This window comes from Hyaena hyaena, unplaced genomic scaffold (genome assembly GCF_003009895.1).
Source record: "Hyaena hyaena isolate Hyena2069 unplaced genomic scaffold, ASM300989v1 scaffold_799, whole genome shotgun sequence".
Classification (NCBI taxonomy): domain Eukaryota; kingdom Metazoa; phylum Chordata; class Mammalia; order Carnivora; family Hyaenidae; genus Hyaena; species Hyaena hyaena.
The window spans coordinates 416,457-444,298 of record NW_024081430.1 but is presented as its reverse complement, the minus strand read 5'-3'; the positions used below and the strand labels follow the sequence as shown (position 1 = coordinate 444,298).

Here is a 27,842-nt window from a genome sequence, read left to right as displayed (position 1 = left end):
GGCCGCGGGGGCCGCGAGGCGCTCCCCGAGACGAGCAGCGACCCCCTTCCAGCCTCCCGGCTGTTACCCTTTTAAATGTCAGCGCTCGAGGCTGGAGGGGTAGCACGAGGCAGCGGAACGGAACAGTCGGATTGGCCGCACGCCTGGGTTCTAGACGCACCTCTCCACCGAAAGGCCCTTCTGACTGGCAGGGGGAGAAAGTAAACAGAGTTGAATCACCCTCCCCACTGGCCAATTGGAGGGGGTTTGGATTGTGACGTGATGGGATTCTGCGAAATTGTTACTGAGCAAGAGAATGCCGGAACGGTGCGGGCCGGCCAAAGCCGGGGCTCAGAAGGCGTCCGCGGACCGGGGGAAAAGTGTCTCCTAGACCCGGCGCGCGGTCCGGCCCCCGCCACGCGCGCCCGGGTGGTCGGCTGAGTGTCCCGGGGCTTCGGCTCGACGGAGAGGCGGCCGAGGGCGTGTACCTCGCTTGCAGTTTCCTCTCGCCGCGCCTCGGGGGCGTCTTCCAGCGCATAAACTTGCGGCCGCCACGTGTGGCACCTTTCCAAGGGAGCGGGCTCGGAGCGGCCGGCGCGCCCGTCGGGGGGGATCGCGCGGGGCGCGGGGCGCGGGCGGCGGCGAGCGGCGGCGGCGGCGGCGGCGCGGCGGAGCCCGGGGCCGTGGATGCTGCGTGCGGAGGCGCTGCCGGTTACGTAAAGATGAGGGGCTGAGGTCGCCTCGCGCTCCTGCGAGTCGGAAGCGCCCCGCGCCCCCGCCCCCTTGGCCGCCGCGCCGCCCCAGCGCTCGTCGTCCGCGGCCAGGGCAGGGCGAGCCGAAGCTCCGCAGCCACCGCCAAGTTCGGCCGCGCCGCCGGGGCTGCTGTCGCCCGCACCATGTCCGCGGCCGCCTACATGGACTTCGTGGCTGCCCAGTGTCTGGTTTCCATTTCGAACCGCGCTGCGGTGCCGGAGCATGGGGGCGCTCCGGACGCCGAGCGACTGCGACTCCCCGAGCGCGAGGTGGTGACCAAGGAGCACGGCGACCCGGGGGACGCCTGGAAGGATTACTGCACGCTGGTCACCATCGCCAAGAGCTTGTTGGACCTGAACAAGTACCGACCCATCCAGACCCCCTCGGTGTGCAGCGACAGTCTGGAGAGTCCGGATGAGGATCTGGGATCCGACAGCGACGTGACCACCGAATCTGGGTCGAGTCCTTCTCACAGCCCGGAGGAGAGACAGGATCCTGGCAGCGCGCCCAGCCCGCTCTCCCTCCTCCACCCCGGCGTGGCTGCGAAGGGGAAACACGCCTCCGAAAAGAGGCATAAGTGCCCCTACAGTGGCTGTGGGAAAGTCTATGGAAAATCCTCCCATCTCAAAGCCCATTACAGAGTGCATACAGGTTAGCGGCGTCTCCCTCTCCCACCCAGCTCTGGGGTTGGTTAACCTTTGGCCGGGCGGCCTTTCTGGGCGTTCAGGACACCGCGCTCGGCCTCGAGGGTGCCAACGTTTTGGATGAGATGCAGTTTCACTCTTTAAAGAGTTGAGCCGTTCGGAGAGACGGAGGGCTCGCTGTCTCCCTGCTGGTCTCGGGCCTCCAGAAGCCATGGAGAGCATTCACCCGGCGGGCGGAGCGCGTGCCGAGCGCCAGCCCCGGTGCGCGGCTTCGCGGGGAGCGCGGGGCCGCCCTGCCCGCCCCGCCCCCCAGGACTCCCGCACCCCGCGACGGTGGGGGGCCCCACCCGCCCCCACCTGGGCGGACGCTGGCATTGGGGATGTCAAATGGCGTCTCTCTTACGTGATTCTGTAGAGGGGTTGCGGCGCAGTGGCCAAAACCTGGGCAGAACGGCACTTTACAGGGAACCTTTTAGGGATGACTAAGGACTCATTTAGCTGTATGCTTGCTACTTTTCAGGGCTTGCCAAGGTGGTTTTAAATTTGGCCGAGAGTCCCCGGGGAGGTTTAAAATAACACCGCTTCAGGCAGCAGAGGAGTTTGATCCAGCGGTGGTCGGTGGGTTAACTTCATGATTCGTTAGCCTTTTTAATGAGATTGCCGAAGCTGATTGTTTGTTTCCACGCGATTGGTGGCACCCCCCCCCCCCCCCGCTGAAGAGTTAGGGAGGAGGTGTGGCCCTTGCTTGAGGTCAAGGCTCTGTAAAGAACACGGGCCTGGAAGCCTCGTGGAAGGGTGTCTCCTAGGGACAGCAAAAGGCCAGGGCTGACTCAAGGAATGTGACCAGAAAGCCATAAGCAGTACAAAACGGGCTTTGGAGACCTAAGAGGGGAACCCGGGTCAGCCGATTCTACCGGGTCGGTTTAACACACTCTGGAAAAGTTGGGAAGGGCTGGGCCGTGCTATCTCCCCATCTTTAGCCAGGTTCTTTTACAACTGCCGTTCTGATAAGGACGCACAAGGCTTGATGCCTTCCATGGAACTTCTTTTCCTTCTAGCCAAGGACACCTTATTGAAGAGGCTGTTGGAATTACTTACAAAAGTATTGTCATTTTGGGGTGTCATGGTTGGTACTTTTAAGACGAGGCTCCCGGGCCTGTGGTTTCAAAATGATCCTTGGTTGGTCTGGTTTGGTCTTGCTTCTTAAAAGAAAGGCCACGTAGCCGCCTTTCAGATTTGATTTCCCTTGGACGGCGTTTCTTGTGGAGGTGGCTCCTGGAACAGGAATAAACTGAATTTCCTCTGTGGTCAGTGCAAAATCAGGGTCTGTTTGGGGTGGGCATGTAGGTGGCCACGAAACAGCAGTTTCAAGCGTGTATCTGTAAGCTTGCTGAGAGGCAGATGTGTGCCTGTGCCGGGGGGACTCGACCTTTAGCGTGACTCCCCCGGGGTCAAGTAGGGGTATATTAACCCAAGGGTGTTACTCACCAGCAGCTGTTGGGCGGGCCTGGCCTCGTCAGCCATGTTCCCTGAGTTCAGTTGTTCAGAGGGACACTCACTGCCTGCCACCTTGAGCAAAGGCACTTTCTCCTTCAGGGAGCTGCCCAGCTGGGTGGCTGGGGAGGCCTGCAGTGTTTCTGTGTGAGCTGGCCCTGAGTCTTTCCGACTTAGAAAAAAGATTCCCGGAGTTCTGAACCATTCAGCTGGGTGATCTTGTCGGGCATTTATAGAAATGGCTGCTTATGTGTGCGTGCATGCGTGGTGCTCTTTAATTCTCCATAAGGCAAGTCGGCTCAGCTGTTCCGAGAGAGCCTTTTACACAGTCAGGAGTGGAAAACCAAGTGAAATGTTAATCCCATTTTAAATGTTACAGTCGGTCTTTTGAAACCAGTGATAGGGTGATAGCAGGTGTCTTATTTATATTTGGGGGGCTCAGTGACACCGGGACACAGTTGAACAAAAACCTCGTTCCCTGTAAACAGGGTGGGAAGCATACTCCTACCAGGATACTCTAAGAGGTGTGTAGGTCTTGTGCATTTGGAAATTTCAGATAAGGCTCCGAGTTAGATTGTCTTGGGGACGGGGGCAAAATGAGGGAAGGAGCTTCCTGGTTTTCTTCTTACTGGTATTCAGTCCAGGAGGTGGACATGAGATAGACCTTGGAATGCCTGCATTCTGTGAAGGTTTTAACAGCTAAAATTCCAGCCACACCCCCCTGCTCCCTGTGGCCCAATAAGAGTCCTTCCTGCTTGCTGTCTGCTCACCTCCCACAGCCACCACTTCCACAGAGCCAGTGGCTTGAGAAGTGGAGTCACTAAAAGGAAATCGCCTTCAGTCCAAGGCAGCTACCTCTGTAGGGGCCTAAGTGAAAACCCTATTTGGAGTTGGGTTCTCATTTGTGATTGCTTCCCAGGTGTGAGAAACTTCAGCCAGTTAAAAAAAAAAAGAAAAGAAAAAAAGAAAAGAAACTTCTTTGGTTACTGGAATTCAGAGTTTTTCAAACTAGAGGCCTGCTGCTGAAGTTTGCTTTGCAGATCTGTTTGGCTTGGCCACTACAGAGTTAATAGAAGTGCCATCAGTTACTAATATCTAAAAATCAGAAGATTCCCGGCACAAATCCAGAGTTCTGGCTTCTCTGGAAAAATGGATCGATCTGGCAATACCAGGCCTGAATTCCTACCCAGCAACAATTGGCTTGAACCGATCATTCTTTAGAGGGCAGTGTCCTTTATTTTAATCATTTACATCATCTCTATTGGCATTTGAGTTTACTACCCCTTCTGTGACCCTCAGTTTCTTAATCCACTGGCTAGGGTGCTACCTCTGAACCCTTAGGTTCTTGAACAAAGATCAAATAACAAAGATAAACCAATTAATAGGATTCCATGTACAGAAAGCCCTCAAGAAATTGTGGATCTCATAGTTTGTGTGTAACAGAGAGGGCATCCTCAAAAATCGGGAACCAGAATAAACATTTTTAAGTAGTATGTCAGTTCACATTTTATAACACTACGCTCAATTTGCTTTTTTTTCAGCCTCTAGGTTAGATATCTTTCTCCAGCAGTGTGCCTCTAAAGTAAGCAGTAGATCCACAATTAATCTGGAAAATGCCACAAATACATTCCTTTTGGTTTCAAGGCTTTGGGGGACACTTTAGACGGTACTTATGGCCAAGCTTCAGCTTAACAGTTAGATCCATTAGAGTACTCGGCCTGAAAACGTATGGAGCATATATGTATATTTCTTAATGCAACCAATGTTAAGTTTATCCTGGCACACCCCCCACAGACCCACCCCCACATCACTGCCTGTCCCTATGTGCGCAGGCACACACGTGAAAGTCCCCTCACAGCCCCCACACCCAGCCTCTGAGCACATACCCCAAACTGGCTCCCCAAATACTCCCCAGACACTTTTGCCACACCCTTGTGTCCCCAACCCCTCTAAGAACACTAAAAAACAGAATACAAGTTTATCCTAAGTTTCCTGACTTTGTGGTCACCTTGCACAGTTATGGGGGGGGTATTTTGGGGGGAAGGAAACAACCACATCCAAATTCCAGATCAAAGTCTTTAAGAAGCAGCTGATGTAGACCCCTGCTAGGTCGACATCCCAGCGATAGGAAACCTTAGGCTCTATTTACTTCACGCCAAGCGCAATTTCACTTTCTTTTTGGAAAGGCTCAAATCGGCTCTCCCGACATGGTGACAATGGGTTGAGCTTGAGGTCCCTGGTTTTAGGATTCTGAAACTCAGAAGGGCCAAAACCTCAATCATCACACTCCAGTTCTACAGAAGGAGTTTTAAAGACAGTACTTTTGTCTTTTTACATAGAGCATAACGATGTTCATGTAAAACAAGGAGACGCAAGACCACAGAACGTTTCCCAAGTGGGGTGGCTTCTGTTTCTCCTTATCCCGTTTGAACATCTCCCCGGGCTTACTCGGGAATATCTGGAGGAAGGGATCCGAAGAGCCCTTCAAATCTGGAGAAGGTCCCCTCCAGCACTAGAAATAGATTTCCTGGCCTCTTTAGGAATGTCCTTTCAGCCAAGATGTTCCTTCCCTGGGAAGGGACTTAAAATTAAGTCTGGGCTTATGCAGGTGCCCGGCCTGCTCTGAGTCCCCCTGGAGTCTTCTACAATTACTGCAGAAAGCTTTAGAGTCAACTGTTTGGCTCAGGAGAGTCCAGTGCCATCAGAGGTATGAGAAAGGACCCATCTCCATGACCCAGGGGACAAGACGTTCAGGGGCAAGGCCAGGTCTCGCTTTGGCTGCTGGCCCCGCAGGCGCTAGACTAGTGGCCTCAGCTCCGAAGTGGCCTCCGGGCCGACTATTAATTAGCCCCTGTCCAGTCCTTGTCATTCGCTCTTAAGTAGAAGGGAGGCCCTGTGTGTGTTGGTCCTTGAGGGGACATTCTGCCCGCCGTGTCCTTCTTTCCGCAGGGCGCCCCCAGTGATGTGGATTGTTAGTATTTCATAACCCGACAGGCTGCATCCGAAACATTTGCACAGCTTCACCCGAGTGGGGGCTTGTGCAGGTCTTTGCTTTTCTACCCCCACCTCCCACATTTTCTCTCTCCTAAGGAGACTTTAGACATTACCCCCTCATAACTGTCCTTTCCCCCCATCCCCATGACATTTTAGCACCACAGACGTACTATAGAGCTGTCCAGGTACCACGCCCCTTTACAAGGCCGCAAACCACAGTCCTAGCTAAGACTTTATTCACCTGTCTGAGATCCAGTTTTTACCCCTTGGGGCGCTCTCCAGCCTGCTCCCCCGTGAAACCGTCTAGACACAATCTCATGTATCCCTTCAGGAAAAAAACTGACAATCCACGTTCCAGAAGAGGGCAAAGAGCTGCAAATGCTGTAGAGGATGCTAGGTTTCTCAAGGATTGCTAGGATGTGCTGTAGATTCTGCTTCTGGGTTTTTCAGATGAGAGGCTAAAATTCCCTCGAGTGCAAGGGAGGATGTAAGGGCCTTTCGAGCCCTGTTGGGCCCTCACCCTGGGGACTGGGGCCTTTCGGGGGGACCCAACAGCTCTTGACCGCTGGTCCCGAGCTAGGAAGGACCAGACGCTGTTCTTACCCCCGTGTCCTCTGGCACCTCCCTCTACCTGGCCCGGCCACAGCAAAGTGGGGCGGCCTTAGAAAACTTACTGCTGCTAGTGGGGTTACTGTTTCACAACAGCAAATACACATAGAGTAGAGTTGCGGGGTGAAAACACCATTCCCCTCTTTTCTTCTGGAATCTTCCATCAGTGGTGAGGAGAGGGGAGGGGACAAATGGGGGCTCCGGGGTCAGAGGAGAGAGCAGAGCAAAGACAGCCATGTTTGGATGGCCACACCCCATTACCTTCAGATGTAAAGATGTAACCTGAGGAAAGTGGATCCTTGGATTCTGAACTATGGGTCAGATTTACATTCTTGACTCAATTGTCCCCACATACCCCACGGACTCGTCATTCTGCAAACATCTGTGGGAAATTCCCAGATCCAACTTCCCAAGGAGAACCATCATATGATACTGGGAACGTGGCTGACCATGGTCTTCCTTAATAAGTTCATTGAGAAGAAAAGTGGGCGGGTGGGTTCCAGTATTCATGTTTGCAGGCGCCCTTGAAGCAAGCCGGGGGTGTGCCTTCTAGCCCCTCGATTTGGATTTCTGAATGCCTTAGGATCACCAGTGTTCTTGATTTAAAAAACAAACAAAAAAACCCCCAAAAAACCAGCTCTGTCATTTTCGTTAGCCTTGACTTCCAGATTTTTGGGGTTGTTTGTTCCCCCTCCCCTTGGCTGTTCTCAGCCTGGGAGAGAAAGCTAGCAATGTTCCCAACCCTCTGCCGCTTCAGTCCTCGCCCACATCCGACCCTCCCACCTTATCCCAGTGTTTCTCCAGCAAGCCCAGCGCCCACTGAACAACGTAAATTAGTGCCTAGTAATTGGTACAAAGGCACTTTCTGTTTCCATGCAACACAGGCAAAAAGGAGGGGCAACAGGAAGGGAGTAAAAAAAACCCCACAGATGGTTAAAAGGAAAGAAATGGGATTCTCTGCAGTGGTCTCTGAGCACTCCTGCCTCTCGCTACGCCCCACTCTTTGCTGGGAAGTTAGTCACAGGCCCGGGCCTAGCTCAGTGCACTTGACGGCGGCGGCGTCAGTATCCGAAGAATAGAATTTGGAGGTTGGAAGTGACCTTGAGAGGTCATCACATCCATCATGTAGGCTGTGTAAGAGGGCACGGCCACCCTCTCAGATACGGGGATTGTTCGTGCCAGCTCGTGGGGGCCCTTCAAGGGTTTGGAAGCTCAGCACACTGTTGGGAGGCTGGCCGGCTGCCTTGACAGGCATGTGACTTTGGGCTCAGCGCCGGGTCTCCGGGAGCCTCGGTTTCCTCAGCAACACAAGAGGGCGCCATGTACCCTGAAGGGCTGTTGAAGATGCCCGTGTGGAGACCTTCCCTCACTGTGAAGCCTTTGCAGTTCTTTGATTTGAATTCCTTTCCCCCACGGTCTCCTGAGAATTTCAGCCTGCGGTTCACATTTTTTAAATCTTGGTTTCAAGAGCTGCTTCGCGTTAACCGAATTAACTGAGCGAAAGGGCAGAGGTGGAGTCAGCCGGGGACCTCTGCCCTTTTATTATGGGAGCAGCACGGTGTGAACCAGCTCAAGGCCAAGTGCCGGTGAGGTTTCCTACTCCGCCCTTCCTGGAGCTCTCCTGAAACTTTAATACCTTTTTGGTGCATTAAGGCCAAGAGTAAACATTTGTCTTATCCTGGCCTCAAGCAGTCCCCTCAGCAAATAATAGGACTCGCATTATTATCATAGAGAACGCTTTCCTTCCATTTTTTACGTGTAGGATCTTCCGAGCCATTCATTTCCATTTGTGCTCAGAGCCCACGTTCATGAGTGTGTGCCTGTAAGCTTCCCTTGGAGTCTCGGTTCATCGTGAGGTATGTGAGCCTCTGGGGTCCTGGGAATGCACGTCTGGATCTGAAATCTAAAGATTCTAGAGCTGCAAGAACCAGCTAGCTCACTATCTATGCCTGGGGCCAGGGGTCTTGGCTTTTCTTTTCTTCTTCTTTTTTTAATAAAATTGAGAATGATCACAAATTTGAACAGGAGAATGGAATTCATCCCTGATTGAGCCTTTTTAAAAAGTGAGGACATTCTTTACGTAGATGAAAGTAAAGAGACAGGCGCTTAAGCCATGCAAAATTAATGACAGGGATTTGAAACGCAGGCAGCAGTATTTTGTATTAAACAAAGTGTGAACATTTTTCCAAGGCAAGTCCCTGTCGTTCTGGAAGTGAGTGCCTCCCAGAGCCCCAGGGCCAGAACCGGTGGGGCAGGCGACGGAACAAAAAAAACAGCTTTATGGACATTTGGGACTAGAAAGAATTGTATAGGTCATCTTGGTTCAAAGAAAGGGAAAAGAAGGTTTCCCGTCTCCCTTCAGGGGCCAGCTCTGATGGGGCAGAGGCAGTCAGAAGGGTGGGTGGGAGACCCCAGCACTCCCAGCCTAAAGAGCTAGAATGAGGGCAGTTGCAGGAAAGAACTTTCCTTTTTTTTTTTTTTTTTTTTTCAAATTTTTAAGGTTTTTAAAAATTTATTTCTGTGACAGAGAGACAGCGTGAGCAGGGGAGGGTCAGAGAGAGAGAGAGACAGAATCCAAAACAGGCTCCAGAGCTAGTTGTCAGCACAGAGCCTGACATGGGGCTCAAACCCACAAACCGTGAAATCATGACCTTAGCCGAAGCCAGATGCTCAACCGACTGAGCCACCCAGGTGACCCGAGACCTTTCCTTTAGTAGGGAGAGCAGTTGGACCATGAGCTTCGGAGCCTTTAGACCTGGGCTTGAGTCCTGTCTCTGCCGCTCTGATACGGTGAAAATTCTCTGAGCCTCAGTTTTCCCACCTGTAAAGTGGAGTTCAGTGATCCACACTCATGAAATCGCTCTGCAAGTTAAATCACATGAGATATTTAAAGCATTTCAGACAGTGTCCCCATCCACCAAGAATTTTAATCAAAAAATAAATTTAGGGGGCACCGAGGTGGCTCAGTCAGTTAAGTGTCTGACCTTTGGTTTCAGCTCTGGCCATGATCTTGCAGTTTGTGGGATCTAACCCCGTGTGAGGCTCCGTGCTCATAGCACAGATTCTTTGGAATTCTCTCTGTCTCTCTCTCTCTGCCCTCCCTCCCCTCCCCACACATGCTCTCTCTTGCCCTCTCTCAAAGTAAACTTAAAAAAAAAAAAACAAAATATATTTAAAAAAATAAAAGATAATGATTTACAGGTGTTTCCCAGAAGCCCTTGAAGTTCCTAGAATTTTTGTTTACTATTCCAGATGCGTTCAGCAGCTCATTCCTTTGAATAATACTTATTTCTTGAGTGACTGTTCCACCCATAGCACTGTGCTACATGTGGAAAGCAGGCACTGTGAATGTTGTGAATAATAGCAATAATGGAAAATTGTTAGGATTAGTAATAATACTAGTAATAATAACAGCAATAGCAGTAACATCCAGCATTTATTTTATACCAACTTCTAAGCCAAATAGTTTACATACATTGTCACTTATAAACTCAGAAGTCCTATGCTATAGGAAAGTACTCTTATTTTGTAGGAGGAATTAGATTTGGAGTTAGTTACCATAGCCCAAGGTTAGTCTGGCATTTTCCTAGCGTCTGGCATTTTCCCTAGCATGTTTCAACCTGCCTGGGGTCACACATGAATTGTTGTTGACCTGGACCCCTTGGGTTTCCTTCTGCCAGTGGGAAGGGACCCAGCGTTTTGCATGGCTCTCTAGAATGTGGCCCCAAGGCCACCAGTCTTTAGCTCTTTACTCTTGTGTTCTAACTCTGGCTCGTAGATGATTTTTGTGAACCTTGGTTAAGAATATCTATAGAAATCTTGGACTCTGACCAAACCTATCCTATATTTTCTAATAGTTATTCAGAGCCTACTTCCTTCCATTTGAAAGTTCTGGGACCACAGCTGTCTTAGGACTCCTGGTCACAAGCAACAGAATCCAAACTTGGTCCGGCTCGATAAAAAATAGAACTTGATGGGCTCAGATTGCCAACACATCTGGGGTAGCTCTAGTTTCTGGTTACTCTGGATTGGGCTGCTCAGTGTCCAGCTCTCGCCCCAGCTCAGCGCTGCTGTCCTCTGCTTTGGCTTTATCTATGGACAGGGTATCTCTGGACGGCAGGAAGGTGGCCACCAGCAGACTCCCACCGGGCCAGCTCAGCGAGCCCTGTGGAAAGAAAGTTCTCCTTTCCAAATGATCCAGCAAAACTTGCAGGCTTCAGTCTTCATAACGGAGTTAGAACTTTGTATCTGTCCCTGAACTCAGTCACTTCAACCTCTGGGTTTGTTTGGGGTGTGGGGTCACCCCCACCCCGGAATCACATAGACTGAGAGCGGGGAAGGGGTGGCTTCCCAAAGGAAATTCAAGGTATGCTATTTAGTACCCAGGGGAGGCAGCTCATACCAGACAGGCAAAAGCAACAAATACCCTCTCTATCTGCCCACACACGATAGACAGGATGGTCCAAAGAGCAGAGGTTTGACAATGTGAGGGACAGACTAGTATGACAGCATTTTCCCCCTCCCCTTTGAAGAGAAAGGGCTCTGAACTATCTCTGGAATTCATCCAGAAAGATAGCCCACCAGTGCATGTACTAAATGGTATTGCAGGCAATAGGTTTTTCAAGATGTATTTCATGTGCTCGGGCTGCAGTATACCTGGATGCCCTCTTCCCTGGACATTCTAGAAGCCGGTACGCAAAGCCTCTTGTGGAAGGAACAAGGTTAACAGCAGCAGTGTGATAAGCAGAGCCGTTTGCTTGGTCTGAATTCCAGCCGTCTGTCTGTTTTAATGCCCGGAGAAATGAGTTGTGTTTACACGAACATTTGTCACCCTGTGTGTTAATAGATAAAGGCTTCGTCTTTACAAAGACGGGCTGTTTATACGACAGTTCCCGTTGGGACTCAGGAGTCTATTCAGCGCGTGATGCCCAACAAAAACACCATAATAAATTGTAAGAGGCAAAAATTAGCTCTTAAAAATAACTTACAAAAAACACATAAAAATGACTTAAATCCCTATGCTGCCATAATTCCACGGTCGTTTTATACCACTGCCATTTTAATGAAAATAAGCAGGACGGCAATCAAAGAGCTGGCTTCCTCTCTTTCATGTTACAAAATCATACCCATGGCCAGCCATGAGATGTTTGTCTGGTGAGGACTATCCCTCTGAAGCGGGGGGAAGGGGGAGAGGGAAAGTGTCCCCAGCATACAGAAACATGGGCTTAAGTTTGTTTATTTTGAGACAGAGAGAGAGAAAGAGAGCATAAGCAGGGGAGGGGCAGAGAGAGAATCCCAGGCAGGCTTCATGCTGTCAGCCCAGAGCCCATTGCAGGGCTCGAACCCACAGAACCACAAGATTATGCCATGAGCCAAATTCAAGAGTCAGACTCTTAACTGCCTGAGCCACCCAGGGGCCTTGGGCAATATGAATTAATGGCTCACTCCATTAAAGCTTGAAAAACTATTTGACAGTGGTGCACGTGGCCTGTGGGCATCACAGCCTTACTGTGGTGCCCGCAGTGTTGTACAGTGGCTGAGCCCAGAGAGGAGAGGCTGGCAACACGTGCCGAAGCATCACGACTCAGGGTCGTGCCACAGCCTGGCTGGCAGACAGACAGCAGTCTTGTCTCTTGTATTTTTTGTCATTCTCTGAGATTCAACTCTCTGGATAGCAGTCGCTCCGGACTAGAAGCTCTTAGTGCACAATTGGAAAGGTGACCTTTGTGTTCGCTAAGGATGCTCAAAGTCTCGGGGGCCCTTCTAAAGCACCTGTGTGCACTGGGCACGAATTTCCCAGTAAAACCTGGGGTGCGCACAACGTAACTGTCCAGAACCAGAACTGGGTTCTTGAGCCCCGCCCCGCCCCCCACCCATCTGTACTGTTGGTGGAGAAACTTCCTCCTGATCCTGGTCAGCGTCTCTCCATCACTTCTCTATTGAATTGTGACCTTTGGGTGAATGATTGCAAAATCAGAGTCCTCTCTCCCTCTCCCTCTGCCTTTCATGCTCTTGGGAGTGTTCTAGTATTGGGTCGGTAAGAGGGCCACGTCTTTTTCTGGCATCTTGGCATCAGGGAAGAGCCGTTGATGTTGCACACCATCCACTGGGCACCATCCTTCGACCTTGATGATGGTCCACCCTGGGGTGTCCTGCACTAGCTTGCTTGGTCTTCGTGCATCGGCATCCTTTGCTGAAGAGGGAGGGCGTTGGCATCTGCGGCCTCTCTGTATAGCTCAGGAAGCATTGGCCAATGAAGAGACTTTAAGTTTAAGGACTTCAGGGTCTGCTTTCTATTTTTCAGACTCTGTTTTCAACCTTAAAGTTCTGCAGCACTTCTTTGTTTTAAACCATAAATACCCCCCTCACCTCACCCCTAGCCAATCCATCTGGAAAGAAGAGCCCGGGAATAAGAGAATGAGAGAATCATGTAGTAGAAGGCTTTCTCTGCATTGAGTTAGGGCTTTGCTCTTCTTTCACATCTAGTCTTGTTTTGTACTCCAAACTAAAGGAGGAATTTGAAAACCAGTTCTCATCCATGGGTGTCCTTGGGCAAGTCACCCTGCCCTCTGAGTCCGCTTGACCCAGAACATGACAGGTTTGAAATTGATGGTTTAAAAAGTCACCCCAAACGCAAAGATTCAAAGAGTCTATGTTCTCAGGATAATTTTACCATTACACACTTATATCCTGTTGAATGTTTTGTGGGTTCATTTATTAGTTCTCTTCCCCCACAAACAACTGGGTAGAAGCAGCATGATCTGGGACGGCAGGAACGTTGTGAGCTTGGGAACCAGCAAATCTGGGACTGGACCTCAGTGCGTGGTTGTGGGGAGGTCATCCCCCCTCTGCCGATTCAGAGTTGCTGACACTGAGATGTCAGGACACACCTTTTGCCTAGAGCCAAGAATCTGTTGTCTGCAGCCTCCGCTTCTGAGGTCCCAGCACTTGAGCTGTCTGACAGATCAATTGAGATTGGGGACACAAACAGTGTTGAGATGGGCTTGCTTCCTGGATGCCAACGTGCTGCAGTGAAGAAGTATCGTGTGACACATGTCACTTCCCAGTTCAGAACCTAAAGAATGGGGCAAGCTGCCCTCCACAGATAAACACAGGGGCCAAGAAGTAAAATCCCACATTCAGACTCTAAAATGACTCTGTTGTAGCAACAAATAAAATATAAAGAGAAACCAGATCACAAGAGGGATTCAGAGAGGGGCCGAGAGCAAATGGCATTGGGATGCCATAGAATGGGATGGCATTCGGGCAGGATCATTCTTCCAAGCCTGTCAAGTGTTTTGATGTTTTCAGAACATATGCATCTACATATGTAGGTAGCAATATTTTCTGGAGCAAGCAAGAGGCTTTTGAGGACATAAATAATTGGAGCGATTTATGCAGGGAAGCGTAGAAGTGTCTATTCCCAAAGACAGTCCGTGGGTCTCTCTATCAAGTCCATGGGAGCTTTCTGCACTTGATGTTAGTGCACAGGAAAAACAATAGAGCAAAGGCTCGCATCTCGTACCTGCAAGTCAACGTGGCTCTCCTGTGGGGAATGAGGGCAGATGATAATGGATAACCAGGTGGGGGTGCTGAAGGCCTGGGCTCAGGGCAGGTCTGCGTCGGTATGCGTCCCCCCCAGTCTCACCCATGAGCCCTGTATTGGACCCTGGGCTTTTGTATCTCTGCACACGCTCACTGCCCTGCTTCCCGACTCACCCCTTGGTGGGGCAGCCTTGCGGCTTGTCTAATTAACACAGCGTCTTGTTCTCATCTGTCCTTGTAGGGCAGTTTTCCCTTCATTGATAGAAAAAAGGTGAGGAGGGGGTGAAGCAGGAGTGAGAAAAAACACTCATGAAGTGCGCTCTGAAAGTTTCTTGCTTTCTAACAATTTGTGTGAGAAGGAAACAATGATTCTTCTTACTTGGGTCTCAGACATTGGAGTGTTAATTTCTCAATGGAAAGTAAATGCCCAGCCCCCACTTCTCCAAGTAGAATATATTCGTGATCTACCATCCACCCATTTGAGGAACCATTTAAACTCAAATGCATGCCTCCTTTGTTTTCTGTTGACTGTTTTTCTGACTTTGTCTCATGAAAGAAATTTGTACTTACCTGTATACAAAAAAAAAAATCAGAAAATACAGGAAAATTACAGAAAGAAAATGTTATTCTTTATCCCCCTCCCTCACCTGTAGATAGCTACTGCTCATATTTTATATTTATTCTTCCAGGGTTTTTTTCTCTCCCTAGATGTTCCACCTACGTATACAGCAGATTATACACTGTTCTTTTCACTTAGTGGTGTGTTGCTAACATTTTTCCATTTCATTCTGTTAACCATCTTTGTAACAAGTACACATTATTCCACCGTATGGATACACTGTAATGTATCAAACCAGTTCTTAGAAGTCAGACATTTAAGGTGTTACCAAGTTTTAGCTTTTCTGAACAATGCTGGTATTCCTGTATACTTTTGTGTTCTTTATTATTACCAAAAATAATTCCTAGATGACTGTATTGCCAGGTAGCACTAGATCCCACTCCTACAAAAGGTCTGTTTCCTCATGCCTCCATCAAGGAGTTTCAGTGAACATACGTTGTAACATTTTCACCAGCCTGATGTATATTTCATCGTTGTCTTAACTGGCATGTTTTGGTTACTTGTGAGATTGAATATATTGCTATATATTTATTTATTGGCCATGAGTATTTCTTATTTTATAAATTACTTATTTGCATCCTTGCCCAATTTTATTAAATTGGGTTATTAATTTTGATTTCTAAGTGTCTATTTTATATTATGGATTTTAACTTTTTGTCTTATGCTGCAATTCCCTTTACTAGTTCACCGTTCTGGCTCTTAAATGTCTTCACTTAACATATATTTTTACTACACAGAAGTTTAAAATTTTTATTGTATTGCAAAACTATTCTTCGAATAGGATTTTGCCTTTGGTTTCGTATTTAAACAGTCTCTCCCCACTCGAGGATTCTAAAAATAGTCACCTATATTTTCTCTTACCTCTGCGGTTTTATGTTTTACATTTGTGTATAGAGCTCATTTTGAATTTATTGAAGGGAAAGGTATAAGGCAGGGATACAGATTTAATATTTTTAACCAGATGTCTATGCCATTTATTGGCTTAAGCATTCATTTCTTCGCTAACTTGAAAAACCCCATCCCTGTCGAGTCTTGGGTTTATTTTCAGACTTCACTCTGTCCCACTGATTTGTATTTTCCTGTGCTGGTCTCGTGCTATCTCAATTATTGCGGCTTTAATCATACATTTTAATAACTGGTTTTGCAAGTGCTCACTTATTGTTCTATTGCAAAATTTTCTTGGCAAGTCGAGTGTATTTAGTCTTCCAAATTAACTTTAGAATAATTTTGTCAAGTTCAAGAAAAAAGCATGTCGATGGTATGTGTTACTTTCCTAGATGAATTTGTATAGAATTGCCACATTCACACCCTTGAGTCTTACCATCGAAGAACGTGGGAAATGTTCCAGTATTCATTTTCTTTTATATCAACGTTTCATGATTTTCTTCATGTAGGTCCTGAACTTTTAGTGTAGGCTTATCCTGGCTGGCTGTGGTTAGCATGTGAGGAAACCTTTGTTTTTTGCAGACTTATATTCGTGAATGCATTTTTAATTTATATTAGTTTTTTAGTTATGTTTCTTAGACTTTCCAGATAGAAAGTTGTATCAACTGCAAATAATTCTGATATCACCCTTTCCGTCCAATGATTTACTTCTTATTTTGTTTTCTAATTGCACTGACCTGCATTTCCTAAACAACATTAAGTAGCTATAATGATGGGGGCAGTATCCATCCACGCCTGGAGCTTGACTTTTATAGAATGCTACCTTTATTTTACTATTGACCTTGCTAGGAAGAGGTTTCAGATCTACATTTTTTATCCTGCTAAAGAATCATTCTGTTTTCCTAAGAGCTTTTTATAAGGGATGGATGTTGAATTTTATCAAACACTGTTCTGCATTTTTCAAGAGATGATATGTGTAAGAGCAGGAGTAGAAGAATTAGTCTGTTAAACCAGGGAACCATATAGTATGATTTTCTAATATTAAATTATCCTTTTATCTCTGGAATCCTACCTGCTTTTTTCCAATCAAAAAACACTACTTTTTCTGAAAGAAGTGGCCGTGATTTTGTACATCTACAAGAAGCTGTGATTCTTTTTTTTTTAATTTTTTAATGTTTTATTCATTTTTGAGAAAGAGAGAGAGAGAGCGAGCATGAGCAGGGGAGGGGAAGAGAGAGACGGAGACACAGAATCGGAAGCCGGCTCCGGAGGCTCCGAGTTGTCAGCACAGAGCCCAATTCAGGGCTCGAACTCATGAACCTGAACCCTGAGATCATGACCTGAGCCAAAGTCAGACGCTTAACCAACTGAGCCACCCAGGCACCCCCAGCTGTGATTCTTAATTGGCATTTTTAGAGATCCGTTCTGAAAAGGAAGCCCAATGCCCTTAGATTTGTTTTACTAGATGGAGTTACTTTTGTCAGAAGCAATGGGAGGTTCAGAGTTTGTATTTTTAACCTTCCTGTTTTAGCCGAGTTTAGGTCCCTCGGTGAGATTGTGGGAGGGAAGAGGAGAAGAACCAGGTGGGAACGCAGTGTGTTGACAGCAGCCACCCCCTCCCCACCCCCCCCCCACCGGACCCCAAGCCTGTCCCCCTGTGGCAGCCTGTCTGAACTCAGGGAGCCTGGATGGGGTTGAGTATAGTCAGTGAAGCAGTCCTCATTCACACTGTCGTCTTTCTCCCTCTGTGCAGAGAACTCACCACTTGGCATCGTCGGCTAATCACCAAGTGGGGTGGACACTCCTTCCTTAAAAGCACTGAGCCGTCCTTTGTGCTAAGTAGGCAAGCTCGTAGCCAGCAGCCTCTACTCCACTTCTCTCGAATCCATTGGAGGCCCAGGAGCCTTCGGGAGGCCTGACCTGCCTCTGCAAAGAAAGTCTTTTACACACCAGGTGCGGTGTTCAGTAGCCGTTTTGATCAAGTTTATTTTATACTCTGAGCTGAGTCTGTTAGCGAGAGGTGCTTAGCTCGTTTGCTGAAAGGGGAGGGGAGTGGTGTATAAATAATGAGAACTCAGAAGAACTTGTGCTGTTAACAGCTCTGCTCCAGTAAAGCAAGAGTTTATTGTGTCACTGCCTCTGGGTATGTTTTCCTGTAAAGGCCAGAAATAAAACACTAGTACATGTCTGTTCCTTTTCCCCAACCCCCCTGGAGGATGGTAACTCTCTCATTAATACTAAAGACAAGTTTAAAGATTCTTTAATTGGTAGTTGCTTTGCCATATGACTTGTTCCGTGCAAAGAAGGCTAACTGTTCTTTTGCGGGCCTTAGCGCTGAGCTGAAAGAAAGGCCTGACTTGATTTCCCCTTGGCCACAAGACGACAGGCAAGCCACAGCCTCTCCAAGGCCTCTCTTTTCCTCCTCTGCTCATGCTCCCTGGGCCCATGCAGCCTTAAATTCTGTTCCTCCTCTACATATGATTTCCCATTCCATACTTTCTTAGGTGCAAACCATGTATCATTTTCTAGATGACACCTTATTATGTGTCTGTTATTAGCTAACAGGCTGAAATGTATCCCAAAGTAGGTTGTATGCAAACTCTTCACTGGGTTAAAGAGGTAGATGGTTTCAAAGGGATACAAAGTCTAAGTCCCCAGAAGAATCCAGGTTTCCTGCACGCCCGCATTGTTTGACTGCACGATGTTTTATAAAGTGTTGAATCTGAATGCCTTTGAGGGGACAGAGAGCCTTCCGGTCGGCCCTGGATTCCACTACAATCCATGATCTAACAGACCTGGCATTTCACCCAGTTTCATTATGTGTCTGGCTCCTGAAAACATTTGGGTTTGCAAACTCTGGGGTATAGCAGGTACAGGTTCAAATCTTCAGACTGAGATCATATGTCAGCCAACTGTCTCCCAAGGACCAGATAGCAAATATTTTAGACTTTGTGGTTCATACAGTCTCTGTCATAACTATGTGACATTGCTGTTATAGTGAAAAAGCAGCCAGAGATAATACATAAACAAATGAGCATGGCAGTGGCCCAATAAACTTTGTATATGGACATGAAAATTTGAATCTTCTCAAACTTTCTCCTATCCCAGAATATTATTCTTCTTTTGATCCACCCCCCACCCCCAACTATTTGGTAAAAATCAAATAGAAGAATGGTGTTTATACCATTTTTAGCTCATGGAATTTTACAAACATAGATGGCTGGTCAGATTTGGCCTGTGAGCTGTAGTTTGCTAAAGCCTTGATTTAGATCACCACTGACCAAAAAGCTCCTAATGTTTTTCCAAGAGATCCAAGAAGAATCAAAATGATCCTGGAGCCTTTACATTAGCAAGTCACTAACAAGTAGATCTTTTTTTTAAATGCTTAGAAACTGTAAGGTTGAGTTAACCAAGTAATAGGAGTCGAACAAAGGCTGCTGTTTGCTCTGATTTGCTCTGGGCTCACTAGGTGGTCCTCTCTTGTCTGAAACAGGGATAAGGATGCTAGGGCAACGGCACCATCTGGGTTAGAATGAAGAGGACACTCGCGTGGTGACAGCCATGGAGGGGAGTGAAGACAGGGCCGGCCTAAGCTAGACTGAAGGTGAACCCAGTGGGGAGGGACTCTGATTACGCTTGAAACATACATGAATTCTAAGCGTGCTTGTTAGTTCTGTGCTTAGAGCTGATACAGGCTTCCTGACAATTTTCCATTGACTATCTCTTCCAAAAGCCGTCTTCCTAACACAGAAGGCGTGCTTTCTTTCTTTTCCAACCCAGCCCACAGAAGAGCGGTCTTCTGATCTGTTTTTCCCCACAGTGGACACAGATCCTTTCCAATAAATTAACCTCCTCTCCTGACTCACTTGAAAGAAACACGTGCCGGTGAGTAAGCGAACCCGTGTTACCACTCCTCCGAGAAAATCACCCTGATGAGTTTTTGTCCTGACAAGCACTGAGAAAACACTGTGCTTTTCCTTTCTGTCGCTTTCCTCACCACCGAATCGTAAGGCAGTGGAGAGAACGGCTCCAGGATGGAGAGAGAAAAGAGGATTGTTCGGTTTGGCCTCGGTTGGTCTGGTTTTAGAACTCATCGTTCTAAAGTCCTGCCCCTTCGTTGTGTATGTTACCAGAACATACTTAAGAGAACATTTCTCCCATAGACCCTTCACTGGGATTAAGAGGACTTTGCGGCAGTCTAATTTGCAGTGGGGAGTTGTCTCCCCCAACGATCTGGGAACTTCCGAGCAGGCTTTGGTCACAGGAGCGATCTGGATGATGAACAGACTCCGTGCTGCATGCACACACACTCACACACACACACACACACACACACACACACACACAGCACCCATGTAGGCATTTATTAAATGCAAGGCAGTGCAAATAGCACAAAAATCACGCATGATGTCGTTGTTGTCTGGGGAGCCTCAACCTTGCTGGGTTGTGGCAAACTGCATTCCACCTTTTGTTCAAAGTTCCAAAGTAGGTAGGATGCCGTTGGGTACAGCAGAAGATGCAAAAGTGCAGTGTCCAATTCCATGTCGTTGAGTTTTTCAGAGGGTTCGCGTTTAAAGCGTGGTTTCTTTTTGTTCTGTTTTGGGGGTCTGGGGCTCTCCCGGAGACTTCAAGCGTCCTCCGGCCTCCTTAGGCCCAGCACCCGTGTCTACCTTGGGAGGTGGCGGTTTGGCATTCACTGGTTTGCTCTTGCCTTGTGCTGCCGTGGCTTTTCAGCCCCCGGCTCCGCAAGGATTTGCACCTAGACCCACATATAATGAATCTACTTACACCGATTCGTTTTGCCTATGCCGGGTTTCCCATAAGAACGAGGAGGTCATACAGGGCGTGAGGACCCTTGTTCTGAATGCGGAGAGAACGGCAAATAAAATCTCCATGGGGAGATTGTCACGAAGCTGACAGAGGTTTGGTTTTGTCATTATTCTCAGTATTTCTGCATCTCTGGCACCGGGTAGGAGAAGCTGGCAGGGGGAGGGAGAAGAATGAATAATATTTGGATGACTCAGACGCACCACTCTGGACAGCTCTCAGCCGGGAAGGTGGGGACAGGAGTGAGAAAACATGTACTCTTCACATCTACCAAAGGGGCGTCTGGAGAGTTCTGTGGAGGGTAGGAGCCTGTATGCCCTGGATCTGTGAAGCAGCTGCTTTGGGCTCTGCTCCAGCGAGGTGAGAAGTAGGCAGGCAGGCAGGTGCTCGCAAGGGAAGCACGCAAGACGCTCATCTGCAGCAGTTCATTCTGCCTCTCTGCTCTCACGTGTCTCCGGCACACGTGGACACAGGCCCTCTCCTGACATTCCAGGGGCCAGGGGGCGGCCTGCTCACATCTGGAGGGAGAGGCTTAGCTGCATTTTAAGGGTGACGTGCGGTCAGGAAAGCGACCACAAGGGAGGGGGCTCTGGAAACACCTGGCAGGTGTTCAAAGCCGGTTTCCCCATCTGTGAAATGGGCCACCTCCACGGGGAGTCCTGTGAGCATTCAGAGAGATAACGCAAATGGAGCCCTTAGCTCTTACCATTTTAGAAGAAGGTTCATTCTTCTATGGAAGAAGCTGGGATTGTTTAGTCTGAACAAGATCAGAGAAAGACATGAGAGCTGTCTTCAGACACCCAAAGGAGGGAACTAACGTTTTTTTTGTGTTAAGGCAATAGACTTAAGGAGCACATTTCATGTCTCTGAAGTTGTCCCTGGCTGAGATGCTGCAGAGCAAGACGGCTTTTTTGCTGGGTGCGGGGTAGGGGAAGAGGGGGCTGTCACCAGGCTTGGGGACACAGAGGCTGGGTGGAAACGCAGCTCCGGGTGGGGGGCTGGTTGGCCAGGAAATCCAGCAAAGGGCTAAGGGTTTTGACTCTCAGGGATCCATGGGGCACAAAATAGCAAGTTCATGTGCGTAGAGAAGATGCTTCTCGGAGCCGTCAAGGTCTGAGTCCGCTAAGTGCCCCTAGTGTGGGGGGGGGCTTAATGACATCCCCGCAGGCGGTGGCTGTCCGAGGTCCTGGCGGGACGCGTGGAGACGCCCGGTGGGGTCCCCCACCCGCGCGCCTCCCGGGGGGTGGGGGTGGGGGTGGGGCGTGGGAGGGGGAGGCTGGCGGAGCGCGCGCCCCTGGGCTGTGCCGCCGCGTCACCGCGCCCTGTCTTGCCTCCCTTCTCGCAGGTGAGCGGCCCTTCCCCTGCACGTGGCCAGACTGCCTTAAAAAGTTCTCGCGCTCGGACGAGCTGACGCGCCACTACCGGACGCACACGGGCGAGAAGCAGTTCCGCTGCCCGCTGTGCGAGAAGCGCTTCATGAGGAGCGACCACCTCACCAAGCACGCCCGGCGCCACACCGAGTTCCACCCCAGTATGATCAAGCGCTCCAAAAAGGCGCTGGCCAACCCCTTGTGAGGGCCGCGCGCGCCCGCCGGACAGGACTGGCCCCGCCCCCCAGTCCCCAGGGCCACGCCCCCTCCGTCTCCCCTCCCCCACCCCGGGAGGGGCGCGCCCCGCCCCCGACGCCGCGCCCCGCCCCCCGCGGTCACACCCTCCGCCCCCTGCCCCGCCCGGTTTTCTAAAAAGCACATCGTAGCCTGAGATCAAAGTCCACGCTTGGTCCCCAAGCAGAGGCACTCTGACCGTCTCTGACTGTTGGAGGGAAGGCAAATGCTTTTTTTCTCTCTCTCTCTCTCTCTCCTTTATTTTTTTTGGGGGGGGTGGGGTGGGGGGCGGAGGGGGGCAGGGTGGGGGGAGGGGGTAAGGCCAAGAGTCGGGTAGACTTTTAAAGATTCAACACTGGTGTACATACGTCTGACTGGGTGAGCTGACCTGTGGCATCACACAGTGATCCGGGGCCCTTCCTGCTTGCTGTCTCAGAGTTTTTTCTTACCCTTTTCGATGTAATGACGAGTGTGCTTCGGTTTCTTTAGCAAAACCACTCTCTTGAGTCACGTTAACCTTTGAGATTAAAAAACACCACCACCAACCAACCCACCAACCAACCAACCGCGCCATAGCACAGCTGTCTTTAGCAAGCAAGAGAGCATCTATTCTAGCATGATCCGTCATCTAAAGCCTCGAAAACAAACACAAAAAAAGTTACTTATAGTCAATGGGTAAGCAGTCTGAATTCATACTAATCAAGACAAACCTTCGAAAGGTTACACTGAGTACAGAACTTTGAAACCTTGCTTTGTATGACTCGTACTTTTTGAACATAAGCTGCACTTTTATTTTCTTAATGCAGAGGATAAATAAGTTAAATACATGCTTTAAGGATAGAAGCAGACGTTCTGTTCGGAACCACGTTATAATCTGCTTTTATTTTTATTAGTTCTCTTTTCAGTATACACGTTTCCCTATGAAATCATGGCAGAGATGTGAGGGCAGAATATATACAACAGACGCTGAAGGAGGAGGGTAGTATTAAAAAAAAATTTTTTTAAAGAACAAACAATTTTAACTCTATTAACTTTTCCAAATTTTCCGATCCCTGTAGTTGACGTCATCTTACTGTTCTAATGCCACGAAGGGAGAGGGTTTTCACTCTGTGGGGTTTTAGTTGAATGGGTGCGTGACACGAATGTGCTCTGGAAACACCTATTTTGTGGAGAAAAGGTTTGTTGGTCTCCTTCCCATGTTCCCACAAACTCCCACTAACAGGTGCAAGAGTTGTATAAAAGGAAGAGGGAGCTGACACGTGTAAAGAAGAACACATCCCTGTGAGGAGTGAGTCCCGAGGGAAAACTCCCTGATGCTTTCCAAGGTGACTTCAGAACTGTCCCTTCTGGAAGACGAAAGGCACACGGAATACGGACGAACAAAAACACACCACTGTATCTCTTCCATCAGAAGCCTCACCACTATGTGTCTCTTGTATCCAGGTGTCTACAATGGCCTGAACCACTGCATCCGTAATATGCCATTTACCTGCAAACTGAATTTTGGCCGTCACGTGGTCAGAAAAAATGAACTGTTTTCATAGCTAAGAAGAAACCTCAAGTAGGGGAGTCAGCAGTGATCGTGGGAGAGATGTTTACATTTTCTTTTGTCAGAAAGAATGCTCTTCTGACAATTTTATCTGATATTTCAAACGGGGAGCTCCGGTGCACTCTCGTGGATACGTGTGCTAGGAGATGTGTCACACGGACGTAGGGTGCCTCCCTGTCAGTGAACTTGTCACTTCACCCGACACGTGCTTGTTTCCAGTTTAGTACCAGTGTGGGCTCCTGCAGCAGGCTTGGGGCATGGCTGACTCCGACTTCCGATACAATAGCCATCACTAGCATGGTGTGTTTTATTTTTGTTTGTTTAACCAATGTAGTCGTATTAGTACTTCTATAAAGAGAACTGCTTTTAACATTAGGGACTGGGAACGGTCCATTGAGATAAAAAGGAAAGTGTTTTCTCGCGGGAAAACATGTCAGGAAAAATAAAGAACACTTTCTACCTCTGTTTCAGATTTTTGAAACGCTTATTTTAAACCAAATTTTAATTTCTGTGTCCAAAATGAGTTTTAAGGACATCTGTTCTTCCATACGAAATAGGTTAGGCTGTCTCTTTCTTACTGAGCTCATGGAACGTTTCTGCTTGTGATCCTCTGCACGCTGCCTTTTAGTGAGTGAGGAGTTTGGGGTTGCCTAGCAACCCACTAACTTGGACAAACTCATCTTCCCCTCGCAGAAAGAAATGAAGGAAAACCAAGCAAAGTCAGTGAAAGACAATCTTTGTAGTTTCAGGAGTAAATCTATACGGGGCTTTCGTCCAGCACTTACTTAGACGGATATAAATGCAGCAACTTGTTTAAAAAAAAAAAAATTGCACAATTTACTTCCCAAAAAAAGTTGTTACTTGCCTTTTCAAGTTGTTGAAGAACACACATTTGATATTCTCTTACGTGTTATAGTAACGTAACGTATAAACTCAAGGCTTTTTATTCTTCGTGATAAATCCTGTTTTAAAATGCCACGAAACAAGAACCAGCATTCTAATTAGATTTACTATATCGAGATACGGTTCAAATAGGACTGCTACAGTTCACTGAACACTCAAACCATGAAGGAATTACTTTTTATATTAAAAAGACCATGGATTTAACATATAAAAATCCAAATGCAGGATAGTAATTTTTGTTTACTTTTTTAACCAAACTGAATTTTTCGAAAGACTATTGCAAGTGTTTAAAAAGAAAGAAATGTCGTTTTACCTAATACTGTAAGTAGTCATCATATTTTGGAAAATTTAATAGTTTTAGAGTTACGATAACTCCTCTCCTTGGTTAGAAAAGAAGAAAGCCCTTCACCACTGTGGAATGACGCCCGGGTTTTAAGGTCTAACTCTACATCATGCTTCTTTTGAGAATTACATTTGGTAGTCACATTACAGGGATTGATTAGTTGTCAGTTTGCAGGTAGATTTCGCACAGCGCCCATCACTCTGGATAGATTGAGATGTTCTTTCACCACAGACGAATGATCTGTAACACTGTAAGATACTGATCTTTACAACTGTTTAATCAGTTTTATTTTTGTACAGTATTAGTGACCTAAGTTATTTTGCTGTCCCGTTTTTGTAAATCAAATGAAATTATAAAGGAGGATTCTGACAGTTGGTATTTTGTACATATGTATATATGTTGTCCAAATAAAAGTAATAAATGACAAAGACTGAATTGTCCTGGCCAGTACGTGTTGTAAAAGGAGCGTCTGCGGGTTACCCCTTTAAACTGCACTCACAGGATGTTTAAGGTAAGTGTAAAGATGGTTTCACTCTATGTCTTGCAACATGTGTGATATTTATACAGACCTGTGTCTATTTACTGTTCGCGGAATTCTGAGGAAGTACACGGAACGTAGGCTGCTTGAAACCACTGTGTTATACTGGAGGGAAATGTTTCTGTTTTCGGGTAAATCACTTCAAGAGGCTTCTAAAAGCTCATAACCATGCAGGGGTGGGTCGGAACTGGTCAGAGAATGTTAGTGACTCAGATTCTGCTCTTGAGATGTGACATTGATGAGAACACACCAGTCAAAGTCTCAAAGGCAGGACAGTAGAACCATTAAGGCAAATGACGATGAGCACCAAAATGGGTGTGTGTGAGAGAGAGAGCTGTTTATATACATATATACTAGCTCACTATAATTTACTAAGCTCTTACTATATGGTCATCATGGTGCCAGGTGCTTAGGCCTTGTTTCTCATTTAATCCAGACAGCGGCCCCTACAGTTCATTAAAGTCAATACTGTTGTTATCCACATAGTTCAGATGAGGAAATCGAGGGTCAGATAACATGCTAAAAGACACGTAGTAAGTGGTATAGACAGTACTGGATCTGCTGAATCCACTTCTCCATCATTCTATGTCTGCCTCAGGGTAGCAGGATTTACTGCGAGTCATTTTCATTTGACGCAATTTATTGAGCACCTATTTAAGGCCATGCATGGTTGTCACTCAGGACACAAAGGTGGGGAAAAAAAAGGCAGACAAGCTGTCTGTTCAAGGGGTTTATATGGGAGTGGATGGAAACACAGAAACAAGGAAACAAATTTTCCATATAATTTTGAACAGGGATAAGCATGATGAGAGTAGAGTTACATGACTTGGCTGTGGAGGAAGGGCATCTCTCGGAGGCATCTAAAGCCTTTGAGCTGGGACCTGGATGACACGGAGGGGCCAGGCCTGCAAAGGTGTGGAAGGAGAGAGGAGAGCCAGTGCGACCAGTGCATTTTGGAGGAACCCCAGGAAGGTGAGGCGGCTGGAATGTAAACAGAAGGAGAAGGGATGAGAAGTTGGGGTGGTTGGCATTGGTAGGATGGTGGGGGCGGGGAGCTTGTTCTGCGTATGGTATGGTCTTTGATTTTGATTTGAAGGGCCAAGGAATCTTTGGGAAGCTTTAAGGCGGAAGAATGCTATTTTCAGGTAGGTGTTTCAGCAAGCTGTGTCTGATGCTGGGGGGAAAATGGCTTTCAGAGAGGCAAGAACAGAGCTGGGAGATTAGCAAGAAGACTGTTGTATATGTCCAGGCAGGAGGTGATGGTCATTCGGACCAGGTTGTTAGCAGCGGAGGTAGGAAGAAGCGAATAAGTCCAAAAAAACACATCGGAGGCAGAATCCTTTGGAACAACAATAGAGATTGTTGGGGGTCAGGGGTAGAGGATTGAAAGGTCCAGGAACCATACCTGGGTTATGGCCTGAGCAGCAAGCAGGTTAATGCAATTTGAGAAGATAGAGGAGACAGTTGTCATGAGAGAAAAGTCATGGACTCATGTTTGGACATGTTAGGGTTGATGCCCCTGTCAGACATCACATTGGAAATGCCAAGAGGACGGTATAAGTTTAGAGCCCAGAAAGGATTGGAGATTTGGAAGTCAGCCATAGTAAGTGAAGCCACAAGGGATGAAATCACCTGTGGTAGAATACAGTCCAGAGGGGGAGGGGGGAAGAGAGAGAAGAGGGAGACAGAAAGGTAACAATATCAAAACAAATAAAATCTAGAGCAGTTCTGGGGTGCCTGGGTGGCTCCGTCCGTTGAGCAACCGACTCTTGATTTATCGGGACATAATCCCAGGGTCATGGGATGGAGCCCTGCATCAGGCCCCATGCTGAGTGTGGAGTCTGCCTAAGACTCTGTCTCTGCCCCGCTCCCCTGTTCATGCACTCCCTCTCTCTCTCAAATAAAAATATAAGAATAAAAAAACAAACCTAGAAAAGTGCAGGGCCATAGAATAAGGGGCAGTGGGGGAGGCAGAGTAATCAGTTGTGTTGAACATCGCTGTTGGGTGGAGTAAGATTGGTGTTTGGTGAAAAGTAACGTGTCCACTGTATTTAGGAGTCTGAAGCTATCGGTGCCTTATTAGAGCTGTTACATTAGAATGGCCAAAATAGACAGCTGGTTGGCTAGGGGAGGAGCAATCAGGAAGTGAAAAACAAAGGGGAAGTATAATGAGTTCTTACACAGTTTGTAAAAAGTGAAAACAAATAAGCAAAACAACCTGATCAACGTACAAGCGAAAGAAGGAAGACACAAGAAACTGACCAAATAAGAAGGAAAATAGAATCCACATGTCACCTAAACATCCTTATTTAAAGTTAGAGTTTGGGGGCTCCTGGGTGGCTCAGTCGGTTAAGTCACCGACCTCAGTTCAGGTCATGATCTGACAGGTCCTGAGCTTAAACCCCACGTGGGGGCTCCCTGCTGTCCAGGAGCCGCTTGGGGTCCTTGTCTCTTGGCCCCTCTGCCCTTGCGCTCTCTCAAAAATAAAACATGAAAAATAATCTTTAAAACTAGATTTCCAATTTGGGTCCAAAAAATGAAATCATTAAGTCATTA

The 27,842-nt window shown here is 47.8% G+C and overlaps 1 protein-coding gene across 1 annotated transcript; it reads left to right on the top strand.

Annotated features, from left to right (window-relative positions):
• Positions 1-256: 256 nt before the first annotated feature.
• Positions 257-25,176, top strand: KLF9 (Kruppel like factor 9). The gene is made up of 2 exons (XM_039219180.1): positions 257-1,383; positions 21,695-25,176. Exons 1-2 carry the CDS (start codon positions 876-878, stop codon positions 21,922-21,924), a joined length of 738 nt encoding a protein of 245 aa, XP_039075111.1. The 5' UTR covers positions 257-875; the 3' UTR covers positions 21,925-25,176.
• The last annotated feature ends 2,666 nt before the right edge of the window (positions 25,177-27,842 follow it).